This window comes from Dromiciops gliroides, chromosome 4, assembly GCF_019393635.1.
Source record: "Dromiciops gliroides isolate mDroGli1 chromosome 4, mDroGli1.pri, whole genome shotgun sequence".
In the NCBI taxonomy this organism is placed as follows: Eukaryota; Metazoa; Chordata; class Mammalia; order Microbiotheria; family Microbiotheriidae; genus Dromiciops; species Dromiciops gliroides.
Genome location: NC_057864.1, coordinates 266759642 through 266782466, shown reverse-complemented (window position 1 = coordinate 266782466; position 22825 = coordinate 266759642). Strand labels below are relative to the sequence as shown.

The following is a 22825-nucleotide window of genomic DNA, read 5'->3' as shown; positions in this document are numbered from 1 at the left end:
GGCTGGTCTATCATTTTCTCTCTGTTTTTTCTCTTCATGGTATAGCTGTCATACCATATTTGTGTCCTAATAGGAATTTAGTAAGATATTTATGTGTAGTTTTCCAAATAGATTTTATAGCAATGGAATTAAGTGTTTTTTTTAATGTTTAGTATCATTCTTTTGTGAATCCATCTGGTTCTGGGAATTTTTGTTATATGTGACTCATTGATAGTTTGTTCAATTTCTTTTTCTAAGTTAGGTTTATTTAAGAATTTGATTTCCTTTTCCACTAATTTTGGTAAATTATATTTTTATAAAGATTCATTCATTTTGGCTAGATTGTTAGATATATAGGCATATAATTTTATAATCTCCATGGGAGAGCCTGCGACATGAAGGTTAAGTGATTCATCCAGGTTCACATATGAAAAATATAAGAGGCAGGACTTGAATCCAACTCTTACCAATATGAGTACAAAAATCTAATCATGTTTTCTTCTATCCTTAATACCCATATTTGCACTGAATACCTATGCACTGAATTTCAACAGTGAGCTAAGGAAAGAAAGAAGAGGAAACTTATGGTAGAGTAGAAAGGGAATTAAGCCTAGAATCAGAGTTATTGGGTTCAAATCCTACCTGTCAACTACTTTATGTCTGACCTTTGGCAAGTCACTTATTCTCTTTAGGCTACAGTTTCCTCCTGTATAAAATGAAGGGTTTGGAGAAACAATCTCTAAAATCCCCTCCAGAAATATGATCTTTCCCTCTTGGATGAAGTGATACCTGTACAATCACACTTTTAATTATTCCGATTTACCAGTCAGTATTATCCAACAATCAAAAAATGAACTAATTCCTTGGAGCCAGGGGAAGAAAATAACCACCATCAGAACTATGCCAAGCAGTTGGATTGAGTGGGTGGGAAGTTCAAAGATACAAACAAGCTTATTATGAAACATTGACTGAGTGGATTGTTTCCTTTAAAAACTAGATCAGTGATATCTCAAGTTCTCAGTCTTTATATAAAAACATTTTCATTTTGGGCTTGAGGGAGACATATCTTAGGGCTCCACAGGACTGAAAGGTTCTTGGAAATCACTGTCTAATAGTTTTTAGGTGGATATGCCTAGAGATACAAAGAGGTAACTAAAAACTTTAGAGAGGTAAAATTTGTTTTCCAAATGTGTGTGTGTGGTGTGTGCGCGTGTGTGTGTGTGTACACATATATATACATATATGTATATATACACATATATACATATATATGTATATGTGTGGGGAGAGAGAGAGTTTGTTTATAGTTAATATAAATTCACAGGGATAAAAAATATCCCTTCATAAATACGTAGGTAAAAATGGACTGGAGTCTTAAAGGGTGGAAAGTATATACTGTAGTTTGGCAAAAAGGGAAGATAGAAATAATTTTAGCAACATCCCCTTGTCCCAGTAGTAAAAATTTATGTACATGTCAAGGATGTCTGTAAGAATAAAAATGAAGGGCTCAATCTAAAGAGAAAATAATGTCAAAGTCAGAAGGCTTAGTTTAATGCCCTGAACATCTGTATTCTCAAAAGGTGAGTGAGTTTCAGGGGGACTCTTGAGGCCTAACAGATATCTGAAGTAAGAGAAGTGACTCTTCTTTCAGGATGGGTCCACTTTCTCTACTGTTGCTTCTGGCCACTGTGATCCACCAATCTACAGGACTGGTAAGGAACCCACATGTTTCTTTTTTTCGATATATTTTTGCTGGGCAATGGGGGTTAAGTGACTTGCCCAGGGTCACACAGCTAGTAAGTGTCAACTGTCTGAGGCTAGATTTGAACTCAGATCCTCCTGAATCCAGGGCTGGTGCTCTATCCACTGTACCACCTAGCTGCACCCCAAATGTTGCTAACTGAAGGGGAGCCAACCCTTTAAAGAACTACCCCTTCAAACACAACAGAAAAGCCTACTCAATGTAGGGTGAACAGAGTGAATGGAGATTCACAATTTGAGGGATTATCATAAAAAGAAAAGTTCATCACCAGGGATCCTTAGAGGAGCTCATTACTAATTCCATGAGGAGAAGTCAGGAATCAGAACAAAGCAAGGAGCTAATTAGCAGAACCAGAAAAACGTGAGCTATTGAGTATTTTGACATGAAATGAGAAGCATACAAATTGTATATAAATTCCAGAATATTACTAGAGAGAGATAGCAATACCTTGTGTAATAGTAGTTAGAGAGCCAGCATTCCAGAGACTTGGGAAAACCTGAGTTTAAGATCTGCCCCTGAGACTGGCTTTGGGACCATAACCAAGTCATTTAACCCCCTCAATGCACCAAACATTTTCTATGCTAGGAATTCTCCACACCACTCACACAACAAATATTTATTATGTAAATCACTATGTAAAAAGAAAATATTCAAAGTGTCCCAAAAAGTCTTATTGTAGTTTTTTATCTTTTAAAACTTAAAACTTTCTGGAGATCCTGTATACAGAATAAATTAGAAATAATCAACAGAGGCACTAGTATTAAGGGGGATTGGGAAAGAATTGTTATAGAAAATGGGATTATTGATGGAACTTGAAGGAAGCCAGGAAAGCCAGGACACAGACATGAGGAGGAAGAGAATTATAGGTGTGGGAGCAGCTAATGGAAATGCTTGAGTCAAGACATGGAAGATTTGTATGAGGAACAACAAATAAGCCAGGATCTCTGGGTGGTAGAGTACATGGTAAAGGATATAATCAATTGGAAAGGTAGGAAGTTATTAGGTTATGAAGAACTTGGAACACCAAACAAGAAAGTCTGTATTTGATCCTGGAGATGATAGGGAGCCATTTGAGTAACTTGAATACAGAGAGATGACATGGTCAAACATGTGCTTCTAGGAAGATTAATTTGTCAGCCAACCAATTCACAGACACAAACTAAAACTTTATAGAATGACAGAAATGCTATCATTAATATTATTTTTAAGCTAAGGACTCAGATGATTTTTATGATATATATAGCACTAAATGTTTTAGCCCTTGAAAAAGAGCTAGTCCTGATGATAAATAATACTGGCTCTTGTCCAACAACAAACACTACCCCTAAAGTAGAGGTTCTTTAATTGGAGTCCGTGGATTCCAAAATAGTTAAAAAATAGATTTATGGGGTGTCTATGAATTCAGATGGGGAAAAATACATATTTATTTCAATATAATTGGTTTCCTCTGCAATTCTAATATATTTATTTTAATGCATTTAAAATAATTATCTGAAAAGGATCCATAGGCTTCACCAGTGTCAAAGGAATCTATGACAATGCTAGATTAAGTAAAAAATTCTTTAATGAACACCACACCAACCAACTCTAAGGACTAGGATGAATACAAAGGATAACACAGCCAATAACAAACTGATCTCTGTGTGATTTTTCTATTAGAATTTCACACTTTATAGCAATTTATCCCCTACAAAAGAAATGCAGAAGAAGATTCTTGAACACCACAATAATATAAGAAGATCGGTGATCCCACCAGCTAGCAATATGCTGAAAATGGTAAGTCATACAGAGAGGGAAATATGTAAAAGTTTTAAAAGTAACTCTAATACAAGAGGCAGGCTACATGTTCTTTCTGCTTAAGAAAGAGAACTAGCATAATTTAGGAATTGGTCCATAGCCAGTGACTTTATGATCTAGGATATGTCCATGGTCTTATACTGTTCAACATTTTTATAAATTACTTGGATGAGTCCATCAACCAACAAGCATTTATTAAGCAATTATTTTGTGTTGGGCTCTGAGATAGATGCTGGGAAAACAGGAAGGGGAAAAAATCTTCCCTAATCTCAACCTAATGGGGATGAGGGCATAGATAGCACAAGTAAAAGATCTGAAGTTAAAATGAATCTGTAATGGAGACAGGTGACAATAGAACCAAAGTACAGAATAATATTGATAGACTAGAATGTTGAGTTATCTAATAAATGAAATGTAAAGGAGAATAATAGAAAGACGTACCCAACTGTGCAATCAGAGAATGGAAAAAAGCAAGGCTGGACATCGATTCATGTATTTTTTTAAGTCTGGTGGTTTTAGTAGACTGAAGGCTTGATAGAAGTCAGCATAGTGACAAGATAGTCAAAAATAGTTTAAACTGCATTAAAAGAGGCAAAGCATTCAGGGTGACATGAGAGTCTTATTCAGTGAGCTTTGCTCTGCTCAGACCATATCTCCAAATCATATTCAATTTCTGGTACGGTGTCTTTGGGAAAGACATTAATAAGCTGAAATGCAATTAGAAGAAAGTGATCAAGATGCTGAAGGAACTGGAAATTATTCCTGTTATGAAGATTATGCCTTCAATTGAAGGAAATGGAATATTTACCCAAAGAGAAGATTTAGGAGTGACATGTTAACTGTCTTCAAATCTTTGAGGCATTATTATGTGGAAGAGGGATTTAACTTATCCAGAAGATACTGTTCTTATAATAATCACCAGTGTTCATCAGCTAAAATTGCCCTGTCTAATTGTTGCACCATTTTCCCCAACAGTACAGGTTTAAAGTGTAATAGAGCCAGCTCCTCCTGGCTCTTGTGGGCAAATTCTTAAATTTCCAGTGTGAGCATAATACCTCAGTAATCATCAAATGATAGTACAAATCAAAATTTGATCTATTATTCTGATGATTGCCTAGACTTAAGAAAGCAATGAAGAAAATGTAACTCAGATTAAACTTAAAAGTGTGTCATGAATTTTTAGAGAGCTAGTTGTTAAAGATTTACCAACACACCACTGAGTTGAAAGTAGGATAAGTGGCCTTTAGAAATAAGAGCTAGAAAGATAGGAGAGGAGCTCTTTTAGTTAGCAGAAGTATGATTGGATATGCCCCAAAGGTTTGCTCTCAATAACTCATGTCTCTGTAGACTCATGGTACAGTGGAAAGAGATTTGGAGCCAAAAGACCTGGGTTTAAATCTTAATTCAGCTACTTACTACCTATTTAAGTCTGGACAAGTCATTTAAATTTTCTGGGTCTACTTTATTAAAATTAGTGGGTTAGACTGGATACCTCCCAGCTCTAAATCTATGATTGCATTTTTCTATAATTCCCTAGGACATGAATAGAAAGTCTAAAGAGGGAAAGTGTGGTGTGAACTCTTCCCACCAAAAGTACTAGCACATATATGTCTCTCTCCATGGTTCTGGATATGGCTCTAAATAGATGTGACCTTTCTGGACTACACCAATCTAAATAATAGATACCCATTCAATACCTTAGGCTGGTTCGTACTACCCCCTAAAGAATTTACTCCCTCACCTCTTCAGACCTCTGATTCTTCATCTAGAAGATGAGAATTCTATAGTAGATGAATTTTTTGGTTCTGAACTACTCCATATTTTAATATATCAATGGAGCCACTCTCATTGATTTTCCCCCAAATGATACAGATAAAAGTTATCCTGTGTGTCTCTTGTGCATGCCTTTAAACCAATCCTCTACCATTGTTACTAAGAGCCTTCCTTCCCAACCCGTGATACTACCTGAATACTAGAGCAACATGTATGCTTTCTATTATCCCTCATTCTTGCTGTATACATGAGCTACCTCCCTCTCTACTTATACATCTCTTTGATGATATGTCTTATGCTGTTTTGTTCATTCAGGTCATCATTCAAAATATGCTGTAGCATCTTTTTACTCTTTAAGGTCAACATACCAACTATGTACATATTTTACTGCCTGCACTCTAGCAATCATCTTCATTGCCTATATGCCCCTTGGACTCTATACCTGAGAAGCCAATCAGTGAGTCAGGCACTGTGCTAAGCACTAGGGATGCAAAGAAATAAGAAAGTCCCTTGTTTTTCCTGCATTACAAACTACCTCCTTTCCTAATCACATATTTCCTCATTGATATCCCTGATCTAAATCCTTCTGCCTTAGTCATCATAAGAAATATACCAGAAACTTTAACCTAGATATTTCACTGCTAGATATATATACTCAAAGGTGGTCAATGAGAAAAAGGGAAAGTACCATATAGGTCTAAGTATTTATAGCTAAACTTTTTATAGTAGCAAAAAAAAAAAAAGAAGAAGCAAGGTAAATGTTTATCGATCAGCAAATGTTTAATAAGTTGTGGTACATAAATGTAACAGATTATTATTGTACCATAAGAAACAATAAATATGAATACAGAGAAACCTGGGAAGATTTATATGAACTGGTACAAAGTAAAGTAGGTAGAATCAGAAAAACAATATGTACAATGACTAGAGTATAAATAATAAAGATTAGGTAGCAAGTATAGAACCATAATTTATAGGTCCTATGACTCTAAATTCAGTATTCTTTCAGATAAGTTTGTTTACAAATAGAAGAATATATTTTCCATATTGTTAGCCAATCAGTCAGTCATCGAGTATTTGTGTAACAGGCACTACACTGTAATTTCCTCTCTCTTTTCTGGAGTCAGGGGTTCAGTCTCTGGATCACCAAATCCTAGTATTTCAAATCACAAAAGGTCTTAGATACCATCTAGCCTAAGATTTGAGATTTTAGAGATGAGGAAACAAAGGCTCAGATAATATATGTGACTTGTATAATGTTATACAAGCACATAATATAAAGGTACATACAGACACATGTATATACTTTTATATGATATATATGTGTTTGCATATATATACATGTGCATATATAGTATATCCATGTAGTATTTTGCTTGAAAAGAGCTTGACATATGTCATTTCATGTTATTTTCATAACAACCCTTTAAAATACAAAAGATATTATCACTGCCATAGTTGTAAGTGGCATATGCTGGATATAAATCTCAATCTCATGTTTCTAAGCTATTGGCAGTACATAGTAGGAGCAATGGAAGAGTTTGGAGATATGCAGACCAATTTGGAAGACTGTTGAATTAGTTCAAGCATGAAAGCTAAGAGATGTCCATCTTCTGAAATAAAAAATGTAACATAAAATATGTCCTTTTTCCACTAAGGAATGGAATAATGAAGCAGCTGCAAATGCTCAGAGGTGGGCAAATAAATGCACAACAGAAGCTAGTGGAATTAATAATAGATCTATTGATGGTAAGTAAAGATTTACAACACATATACTTTGTGACTTTAGGAGTGCCTTGAAAAGAGAATATTAATGGTGGCAAGATGACCAGAACTTTGCTCCAGGGTGCTGAAATGTAGCAGGAACTGACAGCTCTTGCAATCTTTTAGAAGGTTTAAAAAAACTGAATTTAGTACCTGATAAGCAAGAATATTCGGCTAAAATAGGAAGCAACCAGAAAGCACTATCTGCTACACCCTGGCTAAGTTCTTCCTTGGCCCATAAAGCTACCAGCACACCCATTCACCAAAGAGGATTTTCCAGTGATTTTGTGTTAACATTTCAATCAGTCAATAACCATTTACTTAAGAGACCAGACACTGTACTCAACTCTAGGAGAACAAAGAAATATAAAAGATAGTCCCTGCTCTCAATGACCTCGCAATGTAATGGGAGAAGATATCATATTTAAAATGCTGAAAAGTAAAGGAAGAGCAAAAGGTGGTTCCCAGTATAGGGTCCTAATGCATTCTTGCAGCCAGGTGGGAAATTATGAGATGGCTGCCCTGGGTAGTCTCCTTAAGGATCTGGACAGAGCTCTCTAATGTCCATCTTTCACCCTCTCCAGCCAGCAACAAAATCACAATACTATATCCTCCTCCCAAATATGCTAGATACTAAGTACTGGGAGATCTACAAAAATAGAAAAGTCATAGTTCCTATCCTTATGAGCTAGTAGGCATAGTTAAGATACATATACCAATATGGCACAAATTAGAATTTCAGTACCTAAGAGGAGTGTAAATTGTCATGAGATCAACTAAAGGGGGAAAAAAATCACGCTTAGAGTAGAGGGGTACAGAGGAAGAAATTATGGAAGACTAAAGGAGATAGTATAAAAGCTAGGTCTAAAAGAATGTGTTATCATGATATAGATGTGTTCATGCACTTATATTTGCTATTTAACTGCTCAAAAGTTTGAACGTTGCGGGGCAGCTAGGTGGCGCAGTGGATAAAGCACCATCTCTGGATTCAGGAGGACCTGAGTTCAAATTCGGCCTCAGACACTTAATACTCACTAGCTGGGTGACCCTGGGCAAGTCACTTAACCCCCACTGACCCACAAAAAAAAAAAAGTTTATACGTTGTCCTTCCATTTAGGTCATAAGATCCTTCACATCAGGCTCCTCCATTACTGTTTCTTTCTATCATCCCAGATTACCTAGCACAATGACTTCTAGTTGTTCAACAAATGTTTTTGACTAAAAAATGAAAAATATAAAAGAATGTGTTAGCTGGCAATAAACAGAAATGGTTGGGAAGCAATATTTTGAAGAGTAAACATGAGACACTTGAGGGTCTTTGAATAATCCAAGCCTATCTTCATGTTCATATTCACTCCTCAACTAACTCAGAATCACAGAATTTTAGAGTTCTAAAAGACCTCATGGGGACAACCTAATTCTCCCTCCTATTAAAACCAGAAGACAAGCATGTACAGCAGGAAGTGCATTTGCCTCTGGAGTCAGAGGACTTTAGTTTGAGATCCTGCCTCAGACACTAACAGCCTAGGCAGCAGTCTTTGGACAAGTTCCATAACCTCCTTGAACCATAATATCCTCATCTGTCAAATGAAGAAGGTGACAAAGATATCTCTTTCTGTCTCTCCCAGCTCTAGATCTTAATGTGCTAGATAATAATTCTCAAAGAGTTTCTGCTACTAATAGTTCTATGTTAATATAAAGTACACTTTCTAATATACCCCAAAAAGATAAGTTCCATCAAAATGGCAGGTCAGCTGTAGAGAATTAACTGATAACTCGGTGGTCTGAAAGCCATACAGTCTGAAAATGTATGCACTTGAAGAAACATTTATGAGGAAGGGCATTTTTTTCATTTTTATGAATAATAATACACAAATGTGAATATGGCAAAAAAATGTAAATATAGGTTGGCAACAATCTTTCCACCTAACTCTGTGAGTTATTCATTCAAATATTATCATTCTCATTTTACAGAGAAGGAAATTGAGGCACAGAAGTGAAATAACAAAACTAGGAAATATTGCAACAGTTTTTAAACCCAGGTTCTTCCTAAAATCCAGGTCCAGTGTCCTTTCCAAGGCACCATAATTCCTCTGTCACATGTAAAAAAAGAGGTAGCCAACAAATGTTATTTATTTGGACATCAAATGGTAACCTTGAATGTCTGAACAAATTGTTAGTATGTGATTATAATGGAATTCTGTTGTGCTATAAGAAATGATGAACAGGATGCTCTCAGAAAAACCTGGAAAGACTTATATGAGCTGATGCAAAGTGAAATGTACTGTGCACAAAGTAACAGTAATCTTGTAAGATGATCAGCTGTGAATGACTTAGCTATTCTCAGCAATTCAATGATCCAAGAGAACTCTGAAGGACTTATGATGAAAAATGCCATCCATTCCTAGAGAAAGAATTTATGGTATCTGAATACAGATTAGAAATTTATTTTTTTTAATTTATTTTTCTCTAGTTTTTTTGGTCTATATTTTCTTTTACAACATGACTAATATGGAAATATTTTGCATGACTACACATGTATTATCTATATGGAATTGCCTTATCAATGTGGGGGGAGGGAGAGAGGGAGGAATGGAGATAATTTGGAACTCAAGAGTTTTAAAAATGAATGTTAAAAACTGTTTTTACATGTAATTGTGGGAAAATATAATACTAAATTCAAAAAAGGTAACCCTGGGCAAATGCATAACCATTTTCCTTTGTCTCTAGTTCTTGTACTCTTAGTACAATTGGAGAGTCTGAACTAATTTCTCTTCTCAGATATGGTATGTGGTGAAAACATATTTGCAGCAAGCTTTCCTGCCTCCTGGGATGATGCCATCCTTGTTTGGGAACTACAGAAAAAGAATTTTACTTACGGAGTAGGGGCCATCAATGAAAATCACCATTATCTTTCTTATACTCAAGTATGAATTACAGCACTGTAACCTTTCATTGATTATCTATCTCATATAATAGAATCTATTACCTAACACAGAGCTTTGAGCACAGTAGGCTATTCACTAATGTTTGTTAAATGGTTGTTGAATGAATTTAATGCATTTCTCTTCTCTATCCTAACCCACTCCAAAATGGAGAATCCCTTTCCTTATGTGGTAAACTTATGACCTTTGACCTTTGTCAGAGCATAGAGGAAAGACCACTGGATCTGAAGTCAAAGGGGTTAGGTTCAAATGCCAACTCACACTCTGTTTGACCTTGTACAAGTCACTTAATCTCATTGGGCCCCACTTTTCTCAGTTGTAAAATAAGGGGGTTAGACTAGAAGACCTCTGAGGTCCCTTTCAGCCCTGAATCTGTGACTCTATGAGCTAATGATTACTTCACCCCAACTCATTCTCTAAAAAATAAATGTTTCATTGTGATTTGAGAAGTGATATATTTGGGGCAACAGTGGATAGAGCACCGGCCCTGGAGTCAGGAGTACCTGAGTTCAAATCCAGCCTCAGACACTTAACACTTACTAGTTGTGTGACCCTGGGCAAGTCACTTAACCCAAATTGCCTCACTTAAAAAAAATCAACAGAGAAGTGATATATTTAAGAATGGTACTGAGAAGACTCAAGTCAGTTTGAGACAAACCTAAGTAAGCAAAGCTTGTGTCTGATGTTCTTCTACCTCTTTTTCTAGGCTAAAAGAAGATAATGCCCCTCCAAATCCTTTTGATTATTTTTTCCAACTGGAAACCTACTTTTGGCATGTAGTAGTACCCTTCTTTAGACTGCTCTCTTAACTGCTCAGAATGCCCTTCATGGGTCAGCTGACTTTAACCTTCTCCATGGAATAATGGGCAAATGATAATGTGAGGGCTGCAGTGATGCTTCAGTATATTAAAAAAAAAAACAGAAGGGCTATTCTGAGTAAATTCCTTTATTGAATAGATTCCCTATGAAGGACTTATGGAAATCATTAGCTCTAGAGTCAGAGCACCTGAGTTCAAATCCCAGCCCTGGAAGTTATCACCTCTGTGACCTAGAGAATATCATTTAGCTTCCCTGAACTTCTGTTTGCTTATCTGTAAATGAAAGAGTTGGGCTAAATGGCCTTTGAGATTACTTCCAGTTCTAGATCAATGATCTTATGATCCTTTGATTTAGGAATTATAAGCCCCTTAAGGCCAAGGAATGTCTTTTACCCCTTTTTGTATCCCCAATGCTTAAGGCAGTGCTGGCACTGTTTATTGATTGATTGATCAGTTGAAAGACATGGAGAAGATTGCATTGATAGAAAAGGTATGGAATGGTTACTATTTATACTGTCATGGATTCATTTAAATATCTAAAAATCTAAGTGAGAGGCCATATGAAATGGACAGAAAACTGGTTACAAAGTTGGGTTTATGTCCTGCCTCAGACACATTCTGGCTATGTAACTCTTGCTACCTCACTTAATATCTCAATATTCTAGGCCTTTTTCTATAAGACTCCAAGTTGCAAAGAAAGTGCTGACCTGCATTGGTAGAAGGAGTTCCCTCAGCTAGAATTTCCCTATACCAATGAAATCACAAGTCTAGTCCCTATCCCTAAGGGAGAGAATAAAGAATGAAAAGCCTGCCTGAAGATTAAGATAGATGGCCACAAGGAGACAACCCTGGTACCAAGAGAGACAATCAAATGAGAGGTTATCAGGATCCATTTAATTCCATCCAACAAACATTTATCAAGAGCCTACTGTGTATAAGATAATATTTGGCTATGTTTTGAAGATATAGAGATATATAGAGCCCGTGTCTATTTCTCTAAGTATTTACAATCTAATGAAGGGGGGAAGGATAAGGAAAAATACAAAAATAACCCTGATATGAGAAATACTGAAAATGAGAGATCTAGGTAAAGTGCTAAGAGAAATCAGGAGTCAGCATTTACTGTCATATGGTGTGGGGAGAAGAAGGTTGGAGGTTGAGGGGTAAGGGAAGCTTGTACATAGGAAAGAGATAAGAAAATATATCCAATAAATAGGGATCATTTAAGAAACTAGGATAAAATGCAGCCTGCTAATTAATATGAACAATATGAATTGTGAACAATTTCTCTTTTTTTTAATCTATAGATGATCTGGTATAAAACTTATAAAATTGGATGCGGTGTTTCCTATTGCCCCCAAAATGCATATAAGTACATTTATGTGTGCCAATACTGTCCAGCGTAAGTATGGTTGTCATTTATTTATTTTTTTTTTTTTTAGTGAGGCAATTGGGGTTAAGCGACTTGCCCAGAGTCACACAGCTAGTAAGTGTTAAGTGTCTGAGGCCGGATTTGAACTCAGGTACTCCTGACTCCAGGGCCGGTGCTCTATCCACTTCACCACCTAGCTGTCCCAGGTTGTCATTTATTACTGGTTACTTTTCATTGGTATTTATTGATATTATGTCCCAACATACCCCAAATTCCTCCACACTAGTTCTCCTTATTACAGCAAGGTAAAATGTTATTCTGAGATGAAGAAAGAAACCTATCAGCTACTTTCAGGCTTAGACATAGGCTTCCAAAGAAATAGGCCTCATAGAACCATCTATGTTGCCTAGACCCTAAGGCCTAAACAATATGTGACTCATTCTTTCTGCAGTATCAAACATAGGGTGAGACTAGAGCAGGGTCCAAAGTGAGTTAGGAATTAAATAGGCTTGAAACAAAGTACCTTTAATTCTGATGTGCTAATCAAAAAAAAAGGAAGAAGTTTTAGCAGTACAAGACCTAAAACTATATTATAAGGCAATAATTTTCAAAACTACCTGGTACTTGCTAAGAAATAGAAAGGTAGATCAGTGGAACAGAGTAGACATACAATTTCTGACTTGTTTTTGACAAGTGTAAAGACTTAAATGTCTTTATTGCTTGAAGCCTTTGAAGTGACTTAAAAGTCACTTAAATTCTCTAGATCTATTTCCTCATCTAAAAAATGAAAATGATAGAAATATATGCATACTGTCTCCAGAAAACTGGGTTTGGAATATCCCTCTATTAAAGAATTACTCACACACAAGATCCAATCAAAATTTAAGTAAAAGGTTTTGTTTTTGTTTTGTTTTTTTTTTAATTCGGCACAAAGGGATATAGCCAGGAGAAGTCAACCAGTCAACTCCTGGGGAAGAGCAGATTTATGGCATGTTCCTCAATCAGCCATAGTAAAAACAATGCTTTTATGGGGGAGTTGGGGGAGACTTGAAATTGAAAAGTTAGAGCTATTGGGGAGCGGGGGTGCTTGAAACACTTGGGGGTCATGAGGTTATCATCACTGCCTGGTCCTATTCATGTAACAAAAACATCTGGGTTCTAATTAGCCTGCTGCTATAAATTTCAAGGCTCCCAACTTTCTGGGTACCCATGACATGCCTGCTTCATTATGTTTGACTAACCACTATATGGTTAATTAATTGCTTTGCTTTTCCAATCAACCACTTTGCTTTTCCAAGGGAAGAGTACCCTATAACTGACCCCAAAAAGTTGATCAACCATACTATTTCTCATGGTCAGTGTCCTCTAATTGGACCCAGGCCTACTGGGCTACTACTAAACATACCATGTCTCCTAAAATTGCTGTGAAAATCAAATAAGATAATACATTTAAGATTCTATACAAACACCATTCATACCTTTCATCATATTATCTCATGTCAAATTTCCTCATGACACACTCTTCTGCCTTATTTTTTTGTTCAAAAAAAAATGCCTAAATTTAATACCTAAATATGGTACTTTTTACTGCTTGAAATTCAGTGTCAGAATTCTGGATACAATATATGAGAATTCAGCCTCTATGGGGGCTGTGTTTGGGGACTGGTGAATGTCTATGGTAAACTTGCTCTTTTGAAACTTTTTTCTTGTCGTGCAGAGGGAATGAAGTCATTTCATTAGCAACACCCTATAAGAAAGGTGACAGATGTGGTGATTGCCTTCATTCTTGTCAAAATGGACTGTGTAGTAAGTTTAAAGAAGAAAAATTATATTCTCTTTTTCTCTTTCTTTACCTTGGTGTATACGTGTGCAAGAGAGAGAGACAGAGACAGAGAGAGACAGAGACAGAGAGACAGAAAGAGAGAGAGAGGACTACTAAAGTTTTCTGTCAATGCTTCATAACAATATGGAGATGACCTTCAGATCTTGAAAGATGTGTCATCTTGAAAGCACATTCTATCAGGTTGGAGGGGCTTTGAGAACAAGTCTAACGATGAACTATGTAAGGGAAGGGGTTCCTCACTAATATGCTCAATTTCTGTAAAGGTATAATGTCATAATGTCTAAATAAGATACTCTATTTTCTGATATACCTTTATCAGGCGTAAATGCTTCAGTTGGATCACTGGAAACATTTTGTGATTAGTTGGAAAAGTCAGTCACATTCCCTAGGCCTATATATAAAAATAGCAAGACATCTGGGTTTGGAATAGCCTCTGAGGATCTTTTGACTAAGTTCAGAAAGGCTTAATCACCAGAGGTACTGGGATTTGAATTGGTGAATGGAGTATAGATACCAATGAAATCACAGGGTCATAAAATTTTAACTCACATATAGATATGCCACTTGCCTGAGATCATTATACCCTACTTCCCTATTTTTTGGATATGAGAAGGGAGAATGTCTTCCCAGAATAGAACTAGGAAGTGCTCTGAAAAGTTCCTGTTCACATATGTTATGTGTCAAAATCTAATTAAGAGGCATTCATCATATCATAGCATGTATGTGACAGTGGTCAAGAGTTAGGAGTTGTTTGGCTAAAGGGGAAAACCAGCTACTCTTTCTGTCTGACTGTCAGTCTCTGGTGAGCTCCTCTTTTCCCATTCAGGTCTCCCAATAGCCATGACTTTTCCTTTATTCAGTGCCCTCATTCCACCCCTGAAGGAAAAGGCAACAGGAGGTAAATTGCCTGTGGCTACTGCATCAGAGGAACTTTCTTCCCCCTTGAATTCCAAGCCTCCTCCCACCAAAAACACTGCTGGATGATCCTGTCTAGGACAGTCTAGATTAATTTAATCTTTTCTCTGCAGTATGGACACCATATTAATATGTGCCAACAAAATTTTATTTTACTTTACTCAAACCCCTAGCAAGGAAAAACCCAGTGAAAAACCCAGAAATAAAATTTCTTTCTGTGTGTGTGTGTGTGTGTGTGTGTGTGTGTGTGTGTCCTTGAGTGACTATGGCCTCCTACTCACCTCCTGTTAATCCCCCAAGAACACACATACAATGAACAATAGTTTAGAGAAACCTGTTTCTTTTAAGGACACAAAGCAAATCCAGGAAGCAAATAGACTCTTGAAATGAGAAATGGGATATGAACTTGGCATGAGAGCCAGAATGAGCCAAGGGAGGGAAGCAATGTGTTTCAACAGTTTCCTTCTCAACATCAAAGGCAGACACAACCATTTTCTATTGGCTTCAGGTGGCACCTCATTATTCAAAAACTATATTTTCCTACCATCTCACCCACAGTCAGCATCTCACCCTCTGCTGCCACATTGTTCTTAGTACACCTCCTCCCTTTTTCTGAATTCTGGAGTAATTTTCTATGTACCCCTAATGAAAGAAAAAACTTTCTCAGAATAGACTCTAGTTCTCAGAATATGCTTCACACCTCCAGAGATCAATCCCAAGATCTGATGCCCTTAAATTACATCCTAATACCCTTAAATTGGCCCAAGGAATCATGAGGACTTCACAACTGAATATGCTTGAGGCCATTGGGATATCTCTTCCTGTTCCATCCTATAGTATCCTCAAGTTTTTCTGACCCCTTCATAGTTCTCTTTTGAAAAGAGATTTTTATACTTTATTTTCATTAATATATTATAAATAGGCAGTAATCATAAACTGCTAATTACATTAAAGTTATTATTAGGCAAAGATTGTTTTTAGCATCTTCCATCTTTCCTTTTGATACTGTTTCCTTTTTTTCCTTGTTTATTTTTAACATTGTTTTTCTTTTGAAATTTGGAGTTCCAAATTATCTCCCCCCAAATACACCTCTCCTACCCACTGAGAAAGCAATCAATATGATATCAGTTATGCATGTGAAATCATGCAAAACGTATTTCCACATTATCCATATTTCCAAAAAAAAGCAAGAAATATAAAGTTAGAAAATTATACTTCAATTTGCACTCAGAGTTCATCACTTCTCTCTCTGGAAGAAAATAGCATTTTTTTTTCATTATGAGTACTGTCAGAGAAGAAAAGGTGAGGATCTTTAGGTATTCTTCAGTAAAGAATTATACTTTCGGGGGCGGCTAGGTGGCGCAGTGGATAAAGCACCGGCCCTGGATTCAGGAGGACCTGAGTTCAAATCTGACCTCAGACATTTGACACTTACCAGCTGTGTGACCCTGGGCAAGTCACTTAACCCCCATTGCCCTGCAAAAAAAAAAAAAAAAACAAGAATTACACTTTCACATACAGTCCAACTAGAATTAAAGTGGTCTTTTATTTGGTACTAGAGAAAGTGACCAAGGGGGAAGTCAATGGCTTCACCCCAGGGGAGAAGGTGGTTTAGAAACATCCTTCTCCCAGAAGAGAAGGAAGGCAGAAGCTTTTATAGAGGATAGATGGAGTGACCACCTGAAAATGGAAAGTTCCTTTTTGGGGTGCGGTAGGGAAAGCTTGGATGCTTGTCATATTCATGAAAGTCAGGGGAATTTTTTTTTAAATGACAGTCCTGTCCTCTGGGGTTATCTCTGTCTCCTAGCTCTGGCCAGGTAGTAGCCACACCTAAGAGACTTTCCTGCTATAGAATTTTATCTCCCCTTATTTCTTAGGTGTGTCTGTCCTGATATCTAGTTGTCCAACCTAAACTTTAATAGTCCTTTGATTCCTCCACGTCTGTCCTGTTATCTAGTCATCTTTGGTTTTGCTTCTCAGGAGAGAAACTTCTTCTGACTTCTCCTAAGCCCACGTCAAGAATTTTGGAATTGTCTTGGAATATAGTATTGATCAGAGTACTTCTTGGTACCCTTTTACTCTCACACATACAGAAGCACACGTACTCATACACACAAACACACGCACAGAGTCTAAAGCAGTGTCACATTCTTCAGACTTATTCCTAACATGTTACATTCTAGTGGTTATTTTCAGTAAGGCAAGGATCCAATATCATCCAACAGATATTCCTACGTGAAGGACCTTGTACATAAAGTTAACCCTATTAAAATACATAGAGACAGCCTGAGATAATGGGTAGACTGCTGGCCACAGCATCAGAAAGACCTTGGTCCAAGCTGACCTCAGAGAAATTCTGTTTCTGTGACCTAGGCTCTCAGAGCTCAAAACAATACTCTAAAACCATGCAGATCTGCATTGGTAAAGAAAGTTTCTCACTGGGAGCTGATTTTTTTTTTTCATAGAGAGTACCTTAAGAAAGTAATTGAGTAAATGCATTAATTTCAGTCTGAATAGTACCTATGACTATGCCTGATCACCACCTACCTGTACAGAGGAATGGAAAAGTTTCACATCAACATTTTCTGGTCCTGTACTCTCTGGCATTTAGCTCCATTTAATAGAGTGACTATGAGGAAGCAGTCAGACTAACAGAACTTCCTGATATTTAGTTAATCAATCAATCATCAAACATTTAACCTGGTTACCCTCATCATGCTGACTGATAATAAATGAGCCAGTATGTATTAAGCACCTACTGTGAGCCTAGCACTATGCTAGGCTCTAGGGACACAAAAGAAAAAAACATAAAATAATCCCAGCTCTCAATGAGCTTATATTCTACTGGGGGAGACATGTATGTATGTAGGTATATACCTAATACTCTTATACTTTTCCAGAAGTTGATTCATTCAAAGAACTGTAGAACTGCAAAACCTCAGAAGTGAAAGGAACCTCACAAACCATCTAGCACAACCTATACTGTACATAAAAAAAAGAATCCCATTCCCCTTCACAACACACCCAGTCTTTGCTTGAAGACTCCTGGTGAGGGGAAACCCATTATTTTCCAAGAGAAGCCATTCCACTTTTGGAGAGCTCTCATTGGTAGGAACTATGTAGATGTTTTCCCTCCTTAGCGTAAGCCAACTTTCCTCCTTAAAACTTCCATGTAGGGCAACTAGGTGGCGCAGTGGATAAAGCATGGTCCCTGGATTCAGGAGGACCAAAGTTCAAATTCAAGCTCAGACACTTAACATGTAGTAGCTGTGTGACCCTGGGCAAGTCACTTAACCCTCATTGCCCCACAAAACAAAACAAAAAAAACTTCCATGCATTGCTCTTCATTCTGCCCTCTGGGGTCACATTGAAGGGTAGGGAGGGAAAGAAATAAGCATTTATATAATGCCTACTATGTGCCAGGCATTGTGCCAAGAGCTTTAAACATGTTATTGCATTTGACCCTCACAACAACCCTGTGAGATAGGTATTGTTATTATCCCTGTTTTGTAGTTAGGAAAATTGGGACAAACAGATAAGTGACTTGCCCAAGGCAATTCAGGTCTTCTAGGCTCATCCCTCTAGCTACCTCCAGAAGAGCAAGGCCTGTTCCATGTGATAGTCTTTCAGCTACTTAAAGAATGCTAAATAGAAAATAATAATAAAAAAAAAATTTATGGATTAAAAAAAGAAAGAAAGCCAGCATATTCCCATTGAATCTTTACTTCTCCAGGTTAAACAACTTGAGTTCTTTCTACTAATCCTCATATGGCATGATTTTAAGGTTTTTCACTATCCTGGTTGCCTTCCCCTGCATGTTCTCCAGTTTACCAAAGTTCTTCCCAAAACACGGTATACAGAACTAAATTCCTTAATCCAGATATAGAATCACCAGGGCAGAATACAGAACTATCATTTCTTTCTTTCTGGACACAATGCCTGTCAATTTAGTATGTGATCATATTAACATGTGCTATATTTGATTTTTTGCTTGTTTGTTGATTCATACCGAATTTTCCATCTCCTAAGATCTTTTCATTAGAAAAAGCACTGTTTAGGCATGTCTCTATAGCTTGTACTTATGACAATTTCTGAAACCAAGTAGGTATAAGACTATACATTAATCCCTATTAAATTTCATCTTATCGGATTCAGCCCAGTGTTCTTACCCATAAAGATCTTTTTTTTTTGGGGGGGGGGGAGACTTGTGATCCAGTAGGTTCTCTATCCCTTCCAATTTTGTATCATTTGTAAATTTGGTTAACACATTGTAGGAAATGTGGGCCCCCCTCAAAGTTGATTGAAGCTACCTAGGGGGAAACAATTGATGTCTAGGAGGTGGACTGGGCTTCCATGGGAACAGTGGAGGTGCTCAAAATGCTAATGTCCACAGATGGGAGCTGGTCTCTCCTAGCCTGGGAAGAAGGTCTGCCTCCACCCCTCCCTCAGTGAATGGAATCTCATGATTAGGGAAAACCCTGGGCTGGTCAGGTGGGGGAGGAGTTTAAAGGGCAGTCCCTGTGTGTCACCTCCCCCATTGGCTATACTGCATTCTGATTGGCCATTTTTTGGCTCCAGTGTTTGGCACGCAGACTGTAGCTAGGGAAGAAGGGAGGGGCCAGTCATGTTAAGGGATAAAAGGGCTCCCTGAACCCCACACTCGCTGCCATTTCCACTAGGGAATGGGCCCATTCTCAGGAAAATGTAAATAAAGGGGTTTTTTGAAACTTCTCCAACACTGGGGTCCCAGAAATTCTTGAATACTATTTCTGACACACATCATGTATATCTTTATTCTAGTAATTAATTTTAAAAGATTAAATAGCAGAAGGCCAAGCAAAGATCCCTAAAGTTTCCCACTAGAGATGTCTCTCCAAGTTTCCATGAGAGGGGAGGGAGGAAGAGAGGAGGGAGGGAAAGAGAGAGAGAGAGAGAGACACTGAGAAAGAGACTGAGAGAGAGATAAGGAGAGACTGGAAGACAGTTCTCTGGCTTCATTCAAGTCTCAAGCTTCTTTAGCAAGAAGCTTTTTCTAATCACCCTTAACTGCCTTCCTTCTCTTGTTAATCTGAAATTGATCCCATATCTTACATATTAAATATATGTAATATATGTATATTATACATATGTATATCTGTGTACACATATGTGTGTATATCATATATGTGTCATATATAGATAGATATAGCTTTGCCTCATTTGTACATTGTTGTTTTCTTGTTGTCTCCTCTATGACTGTGAGCTGTTTATAGGTAGAAACAGTCTTTGGCTCTTCTTTGTGTTCCCAGGCCTTAGTGCAATTCCTAGAACATGATAGACTTTTAATAAATGTTTTTTTGACTTTACTAAGAGTTTATGGGGTGCCAGGCACTGGGATAAGGGATGGTGATATACAAATTTTTAAAAGCCTATTTCTACCCATTAGGAGCTTACATTCCAATAGGAAAAGATTAGATATAAAGAACTGAATACAGTATGCATGTGGAAGGAGCAGGATATCTTGTAGAGGCCTGGATCCCAACAAAATAAGGTCAAAGCTAACCTATTAGAGCCAAGACACCTGGAGTATCTTAGACTTAATCACTGAGTCCCTCTTCAGTTTCCCTTTCTGTACAGGTGATCCATAGTATACTTTAATTACAATATTATTTCTGCTTCTACCTACATTGATGATTATTTAAATTATTAACAGAGTGTATGGCTAGGGTCAACCATTCCATTGCTTTCCCCTAACTCTTCCTATATTTTAATAAAGTGAAATATAGTGAATATATACAGTGAGTGTAAAAAGTGGGTGTCAAGGCAACTTTGAAAGGGAAAATTAACTTAAAAGAGGCTTGAGGAATATGGAAGGGATCTTTGACTTGGTGACAAGGGTACTTTAAGGTTTGCAAAGCAATTTACAGAAAATTTCTCAAGATCAAATTATATGTTGATTATAAATGAACCTAGGATCCTTTTTTAGCTTTGTACTGCTCCTCACACGTAATTCTCCATCCTCTCTTTCCGTGCTTTTGTCTTGTTTGTGTCTCATGCCTAGATTGCACTATTTTACTCTCTCTACCTCATAGAATGTCTGATTTCTGTCAAAGCTGAATTCAAGCTCTACCTTCTACATAAAGGTTTTCCTGACAAGCCACACTCTCACCTACCCCACCCCCAGTGGCTAGGGCCTTCTCTCTAAAAAATACATTGTATTTATTTATTTATTATGCACATAACTTTTATACAAAGACGTTATCTCCTCTGATCAAATGAAAATCAATGAAGGCAGAGACTAATCCATTTCTGGTTTTGTATCCCCAGACCCAGCACATAATGGGCATTAAATAAATTCTTATTAATGGATTTAGTGAAGGTATAAACCACAGTGGTAAATACTACATTTGTAATATATAATTTTTATAGTACCACACACTATCAATACTTCAAGGACCTCTGATTTTGTCAGTGTCTACAAAAACTTCAACAATTGCTGTGGCAAAAAAAGAAGAAAAACAAATCATTTGCTTTATTCAGGAGGTTATTCTGGCTTTGTAGGTCTCTACTACACTATCTAGGATGTGAGAATTAAAGGTCACTTCCAAATCATAGTAAGACTGTAAGTAGGTATTTTAATAGAGGCATATTATATACTGAGAGCATGGCATAGGGGATGGAGAGAAATTTGAACTTGTTGACTGGGTACTGCATGAATGCGGCCTTATCATATATTCTTTCTTTTAAAAAAAAATTGGGCCTATTTTCACCTTTTATTCCTCCTAAAAATCTCATTTAAATCATTTCTGAAATCTATACCATGAGCAATGTATCTCGTGTTTCATAACAACTTCCCTTCTTTCTGCTTCACTTCAGCCAACCCTTGTCAGTATGAAGATAAATATTCAAATTGCCAAGACTTGAAAGATCATCTTACCTGTGACTTCACAGAGGTCAAGCTTCACTGTAAAGCTACGTGCAGGTGTACCAGTGAAATAAAATAGAGTTGATTCCCAATTTCTCTCTTCTATGAGACAATTATTTTAGAGCCAAGATGTAAATTATGACTATGTAATCCCACTTTCACTATATTTCCAATGTTCATAATTCCAGGTAAAACTATAATAAACTGTATCCCTGTTTCTATTTGGTGTGATATATAGGAAGATTCCATTCCTATTTTGTAGTGCATGCTTGCACTATAAAATTAATTGTATCCAGTCTTGCTGGTACTTTACATTTTTTTCCATGGCATAATAAATCCTAGCTATCTATTTTGTATATGATGTTAAAATGGGAATTTAAATAGCACTAATAAAATGTCTAAATTTTATTCCTTTCATGACAGATTCACTTCCTTCATTTTAAAGCAAATTATTAAATATGTGCCTGGGAATGAAAAAGAGCAATTATACTTCAACATAACTGAGGAAATTTTGAAGAAAAATTGTAGGTGTCATGGTATACCAAGGTTAACTTCAACAGCCTTGATTAAAAGGAAAGATTTTCAATAAAACAGGCTACCCATTTAGTATGGGATCATTCCATGTGATATCAAAGAATATATTACAGAAAAGTGCAACAATACAGAAAAAGGGGCTTTATATCAGATGTTCAGATATAGTTCTGATTCTATAGACAGCCATGACACAAAAGAGCTGACCTCCATGTGCAGAGTTTTTTTGGACACAATGGTACATTGACCTCAATAGTCCATCTGAAAAAGATGCCATTCGATAAGCATGCACATTAGGATCTATATTATAACAGCGATTGATTCACAAATTTAGAAGGGACTTCAGAGGGTTATCAGGTATAATATTCTCCCCACCACCTCCTACCTTCCCCATTACTGTAGAGGCCAGCATTATCCTCCCA

General features: G+C 36.9%; 1 protein-coding gene across 1 annotated transcript; it reads left to right on the top strand.

Annotated features, from left to right (window-relative positions):
• Positions 1–1021: 1021 nt before the first annotated feature.
• On the top strand, positions 1022–21951 carry LOC122753154 (cysteine-rich venom protein-like). Its single transcript, XM_044000303.1, has 8 exons — positions 1022–1127; positions 1631–1691; positions 3401–3517; positions 6970–7060; positions 9857–10002; positions 12146–12240; positions 13928–14016; positions 21824–21951. Exons 1-8 carry the CDS (start codon positions 1108–1110, stop codon positions 21949–21951), a joined length of 747 nt encoding a protein of 248 aa, XP_043856238.1. The 5' UTR covers positions 1022–1107.
• The last annotated feature ends 874 nt before the right edge of the window (positions 21952–22825 follow it).